Raw genomic sequence first — 6,339 nt, 5'->3', positions numbered from 1 at the left:
GAATATATCATTAGGTAGTGTTTGGTTGAAAGGAAGGGATGGGGTGGGATGGGATGAACCCACTTTTAGGGGTGCTTGGTTTAAGGGTAAGTGGGCTGGTATGGTCCCTAGAGAGGAATATTCCTCTCAGATCATGTACCAATCAATCCGGCAAAATCGACCGGACGAGTTCGCCCTATCTGGGACGAGCGCACGGCATGAGCCGGCGCTTTACCCTGCTCGAGCCGTCGTCTGTCCGCGTTCTGTTGCCCTTCCCGCCACCCTGCTCGCTCCGTCGTCCATCCGTGCTCGCTCGCCCAACTCGCCGCCCTGCTCGCCCTGCACGGTGGGCGATGGATCCGGTGATGCCGCCCTCGGGAGAACGGGCTCAAGCGGTGGTAGACGGCTTGGGCGACGGCGGCGGCGGGGGGCTCGGTGATGGATCTGGCAAGGGTGAGTGCAACGGCGGTGGCGGCGGTGTGCGGCCACGTCATGCTCCTCCTCCCGCCCGGCTATCCCCGAGACGGAGCTCCTCCGCTCGTTAGGCCATCGTCACACATATCCGAAGTGAGTGCTCGTCGTTGTCCTTCTTGCGAGCCTGCCCTCGCCGCAAGCTTGCTTGCCCGCCGGCCCATCTTGCGCGCCGCCCGGTCGTTGATGGTGGTTGCAAACGTATCCATCCCACATCTCCCTCATCCCTTCAACCAAATAAAAAATTGTAATTGTACTATCCTACAAACCAAATATGTGAGTGGAATCATCCCAACTCTAAAATTAAGAATGGTTAATTTCATCCCATCCTGCCTAGTCCGGAAACCAAACACATGTTTATTTTGTTCGTATAGTTAGGGCACCCGCAATGGTTATCTATAGGCTCTTTACAAGAGATCCATGTCAGCATATTTTTCTACTTGGAAGAAATTAAATGAAGAGAGAGAGCAAAGCTATCTACTAACCTGGAGATAGTCTATAGAGAAAAACGAGGTAATGCATTAGAGAGCTATAGATATCCATGTAGACATACTATTGAGATGGTTTACTATTAATCTAGTCTATTGCTGAGATGTACATATTTTATAGAGAGCACCTTACTTTACCATTGCTGGTGCCCTTACATGGTCAAAATCCCGTATAATTTTTGGGATAGAGGTTGGAAATTGTACACTTGTTTCGGCATAACCTAGGTAGTTTTCACGTAGCTAAGAATAGTATAGACTGTCTGCAGCAGCGATGGCACAACGATGACCGCCGCAGCCGCCACGAGCGACACGACCACCCATGGCGACGGGAAAAAGTGAAGCACAAAGCCGCCACACCACCAGCTCACCTTCCTGCTCCGGTGGCACGCCACGGCGTCCACCATCTCCGCGTACTCGTCGGGGAGGCGCGCGCCGACGGTCTCCTCCCCGAGCTCGCGGAAGAAGGCCACCAGCTCCGCGTCCGTCTTGCGCATGCTCGACAGCACGCCTCGCCGCCGGAGGAACGCCGCGTCCTGCGGGCACCGGACGAGGCCCTCCATCCTCGCCACGTGCGCCGTCACGCACGCGCCGTGCGCCCAGTGGAAGTGCTTCTCGAAGGCGATCATGTTGTGCAGCACGGTGGCGCTGTACTCGTGCACGTCGAGGCAGGGGATGGTCATCACCGCCACAGGGCTCGCCGTCCGGCCCCAGAACCACATGTCGAGGTCGCCGCAGCTCGCCGCCGCGCTCCGGAACCACACCGCCGACCGGCAGAGCTCCATGGAGCTCGGGAACAGCCGCTCCGACTCCTTCTTGATCTTGAGAAGCTTCCGTGGCGTCGACAGGATGCAGTACTTGCTCGTCGGCACGCGCGACCAGTGGAAGAGGTGTAGCACGTGCTGGAACGGCTCGGTGTCGCCGGCGGCGGGGCTCGCTCGCTTCGGCAAGATGTCGTCGAAGCAGCCGAGCACGAGCTCTTCGACGGGGCGCAGGAGCTTGAGCTTGCTGCACGAGGCGGCAAGCAGCTTGACGGCGGCGAAGGGTACCTGGTTCTCGAGCACCAGCATGTCCAGCTTGATGTCCTCGGCGTGCTGCGACACGGCCATGTGAAGTATGAAGTACTCCCGGCTGATGGACGCCGCCCGCGACACGCAGCTGGCCTTGTCGCCGTCGGTGCAGACCTTGCTGAGCATCATGCTGACCACGAGGATGAAGCAGCTGTCAAGAAGAACCATCTGCAGGAACTTCTCCTCGTCCTCAAGTATCTCCGCGGCGACATCGTCCCCGACGTCGTCGTCGGCGAACTCATCGCGGAGGCGGTCGCTCTCGTCGGCGAGCGCCGCGACGTAGTGTTCGACGTCGAGGCCGCACTGGTCCTGCAGGTAGCGCAGGAACGGCAGCTTGGCGTCGTCGGGGAAGGGGAGCCAGTGGTCACGACGGTGGAACGGGCCGATGGCCACGGCGCGCACCGCGTGCAGCGCGTCGACGCCGGCGCGCCGGGAGCGCGGCCGGAGGATGGTGCCGGAGCGCTCGCCGAGGTACCACAGCATGGGCGTCCGCGCGATGAGGTCTCTCAGCACGGCGGTGTTGACGCTCGACGACGTCAGCTTGCGCAGCCACTTTGTCTCCGCTGCGCCGCCGGCGCCGGCGACCGCGCCGCCCAGCTCCTTCTTGTCCGCGGCGCCATCGATGGAGGCCGTGCCGCCCAACTCCTTCATCTCCCCTGCGCCATGGACGGCGGCAGCGACGCCCAATTCCTTCATCTCCACTGCGCCATCGACGATGCCCAACTCCTTCATCTCCTTTGGGCCATCGATGGCGTTCGCGCCACCCAACTCCGGTGAGATGTCGATCAGGTGGTGATGGTTGATCGCGTTAATTTTCGTTTCCTCTGCCATTCTGACTCTGTTTGTCCACGAATTGGGGGAATTTCTCTCAATTAAGCTTGTCTTCATTAGTTTGGATCATACAATTATCTGACGAAAAGGGAATCTGAAAGATCAGCGTAATGTGGCAAGTATGACAAGTCACGTTCTAGCTCACCAAATCGACAAAATCAGACGGCTATCTTGAATTAATTAAAAAGGCCAATAATGAAGGAGAAATTATGCTGAATTTGATTATATTATGGAACATTGGGAGTAAAGATATGGTCAGATTTTGAAAAAAAAAATCTACTGTCATATTATATGGACAAACAGCAAGAGGACGAAACTGACACTGATGGCTTTGTGGAGAAAAGTAGTCCATGTCGATGTTGTTGGTGTCTCGTGATCTCTCCATCCGAAGATTAAAAAATTGATGCGAATTGACGGCGAAATGAACTCAGCTGTACGCAGTTGTAAGGCCATCGCTAACCCTACGTATCATCGAGTGTCAATAGCATTAAATATATTGTCACATAAGTAAAAATCTGATGTGACAAAAGAGTTAATGAAGAAAAAGGTAAAAAGAGAAGAAATCATTTCTCATGCAAGAAACCATCTCTACACAATAATCAAAAATGAAAATAAAAGGATAGGTGAATAAAAAGAGAGAAGAGAAATGATTGGATAAATATTTAATTTAAAGACACCATTCGTTGAATATATAAATAGTGTCTACATAAAATAGAAAGCATGAAAACTACTCGATAGTTTCTGGGTTAGGAATGGCTTAAGATGTTGATGCCTTTTCTGCGTTGGAAGTATTTTGATGTCATGGCCTCATGGCGGTTAGACTTATCCCAATGCATCGAGTCAATAAATGGTTGTGCTAAATACTAGTAGCTAATGTTGTTCACTAACTTCAAAAAGCTTACATCACCTGCGTGGAAATGTTTAAAAGATTGCTTGTCGAGCCCTCGTGTCGAGGGATATACATACAGTAACTGAAGTTGATGGTTGAAAGAAACATCCATGCCTTGCCCCCTTTGCCACAAGAGCTAAAACATATAGTTTCAACAGAAGTAACAATCCTATTCGTTGTTCAAATCGGTGATTGTTAGGAATACCTCAAGGACATTCACCGATTCACGATGAAAGACACACCTTACAAGTATCCGTAGAGAATGTCCCATATAAATTAGACCATATTTTTCTCCGGCAAATTTTGCTACAGAATATCGTGACTTCGCGGTTTTAGCTGTACGACACCGTACAAAATGAATTTTGGGAGAAGACATTCTGAAAAATTGGATGAAAAGTTAGATCTTTACTGGTGGATACCGCGTCCATTAAAATAATAATTTTCGGTTGGAAAGAGGAGAAAAATCACGTGGAAGTTATAAAATATCCTTGAACCCACGTGTCAGATCTCCCATCAAACCGTTTTGAGCTGAACAATGATGATGGATGTGTGTGTTGATGGGTTCAGACCAAGGAAGCTGCCGAGCTCGATTACTAGTCGTCTGCACATGCCGCAATGGCGGCGGCAGCGGCGCCTGCTTCCGCGGCCAACAACGGTGGCGGCAACTGGCCTGGTCAAGACAGCTGTCTCACGGCAGCGCCTGGGCGCGGCGCGCATAGCAAGAGGTCATGCGCGACGGCCGCGACCGCCGCTGCGTGGCACACCCTTGGCCCACATCCGACATTTCAGTCGTCGCTGTCATCGTCCCGCCCGTCGTCCGACTTCCCGTCCTCTAAAAAGCTGTCGGCCACAAGGCTGAACGGCTCCAGCGGCAGCCGCGGCAAGAAGAGCCCCGGCCCCGCGGGGGTGAAGGTGCGCATGGAGGCCGGCGTGTACGTGGCGGTGCATGCACTGCGCGTCGGAGAAAACGTCGTAGCTGCTGACGGGTCCCCTGGGTCCCAAGACCCTCTGCAACGCGTGTGGCTTGAGGTTCATGTCTGGGCGGCTGATGCCGGAGTACAAGGCGGCGGCCATGCCACCTCTGTGGTTGACGACGAGCGGCGGCGACCATAGTAGTATGGAATAAGGGGACGGAGAGAAGAGAGATGGGAGATATGGTGGCTCCAAGGGCATTTTAAAACTTTCACTTAATTTCTAGAGTAAAGTCCATCACCGGTCCCTAAACTTGTACCACTGTGTCATCCTGGTCTCTAAACTCGTAAATCGACCGTTCAGATCCTCAGACTTATTTGACTGTGTCATCCCGGTCACTAAACTTGCATATCACTCGTTTAGATTCTCCAACTTGTTCAGTTGTGTCAACCCAGTCCCTAAACAGAACGGTCTAAAAACTTTATATCAAAAAATAATTCATAATTTTTTCATGTGAACTCTAATGAAGACAAACTTTATATCAAAATTGTAGCCCTCGACGCGACCTACAACTTTGCAGTTGAAAAGTTTTTGAATTAAAACTGTTTAGGGTCCCAAATTATTGTTGCATGTTTATAGATTTTGAAATTTTAATTTTAAAATTACACTTTGGGACAAAAAATGACTTAAAATAAAAAAAAATCAACTACAAAGTTGTAGATCGCGTCGAGGGCTACAAGTTTGATATAAAGTTTGTCTTCATTAGAGTTCACATGAAAAAGTTATGAATTATTTTTAAATATAAAGTCTTTAGACCGTCCTATTTGACCTAGATGATATTCAAATCCAAGTTTAGGGACTGGAGTGATACAACTGAACTAGTTGGAGGACCTAAACGAGTGATCTGCAAGTTTAGGGACCGGGATGACACAGTCGAACAAGTTTGAGGACCTGAACGGTCGATTTGCGAGTTTAGGGACCGGGATGACACAGTAGTACAAGTTTAGGGACCGGTGATGGACTTTACTCTAATTTTTATCTCCTCCTCAACTCAAAATTATTATTTTAATGAGCACAGTATCCACCAGCAAATATCCAAGTTTTCAAAGTGTCTTCCATAAAAGTCATTTCGCGCGGTGTCCTACAGCTAAAACCGCGAAGTCATAATATCCTGTAGCAAAATTTGCCTTTTCCTATCTTAGTGGAGAGTAGCTGGAGTGGTATCTTCAGTTTTACATATCAACCCCAATTATTTCATATTTCAATGCTCATATTTTTGAATTTTACAGAGAACTCTAATGCTTCTCACAAACACCCGAAGAAACAAAAAAAATATATAAAATCACCCTCCCGTTCCCATCTCTGTCACTCCCTCCCCTTCTCAACCGAGTCACCAACAACTATCTCCCCTCTATCGAGACCGCTCTCCCCTTAGCCAGAGCTCCTTTCTCTCCTCCCACCGTCGAAGCCGCTCTCCCTCACCGTACCACCGACGCAGCTTTCCCTCCCCCTCCGTCAGCGTCGCACACCCTTTCCCCTTCCATGGAGCACACTGTTACTAGCGTAAATGATAAAGTTATGTGCACTTTCTGACAATGGTTTTTGCCTCGTTCTTGTTTTCTTTTCTCGCTCATTTACACATATCCATGTTCACCGGCCATCTTCCTTGTTGAAGGGCCATGTCGATCTGCGATGACTAGTA

At 50.6% G+C, this 6,339-nt stretch overlaps 2 protein-coding genes across 3 annotated transcripts; one reads left to right on the top strand and one right to left on the bottom strand.

The window, feature by feature from the left end:
- LOC127784010 (uncharacterized) lies at positions 1–2,893 on the bottom strand. Of its 2 annotated transcripts, XM_052311183.1 has the most exons (2): positions 1,307–2,848; positions 1–677 (listed from the first exon to the last, which is right to left on the bottom strand). In XM_052311183.1, the coding sequence occupies exons 1-2, from the start codon at positions 2,834–2,836 to the stop codon at positions 672–674; spliced, it is 1,536 nt and encodes a 511-aa protein (XP_052167143.1). In that variant the 5' UTR covers positions 2,837–2,848; the 3' UTR covers positions 1–671. The 2 variants fall into 2 exon arrangements, with proteins under 2 accessions (XP_052167143.1, XP_052167142.1); XM_052311182.1 differs by lacking the exon at positions 1–677 and having other exon boundaries at positions 766–2,893.
- A 1,240-nt stretch (positions 2,894–4,133) lies between these two features.
- On the top strand, positions 4,134–4,975 carry LOC127785442 (uncharacterized). Its single transcript, XM_052312894.1, has one exon. It carries the CDS (start codon positions 4,341–4,343, stop codon positions 4,836–4,838), a length of 498 nt encoding a protein of 165 aa, XP_052168854.1. The 5' UTR covers positions 4,134–4,340; the 3' UTR covers positions 4,839–4,975.
- Positions 4,976–6,339: the final 1,364 nt, after the last annotated feature.

The sequence above is a fragment of the Oryza glaberrima genome, chromosome 9 (genome assembly GCF_000147395.1).
Source record: "Oryza glaberrima chromosome 9, OglaRS2, whole genome shotgun sequence".
Lineage (NCBI taxonomy): Eukaryota > Viridiplantae > Streptophyta > Magnoliopsida > Poales > Poaceae > Oryza > Oryza glaberrima.
Note: the sequence above shows the minus strand (reverse complement) of the source record. Positions and strands in the feature narration are given on the sequence as shown.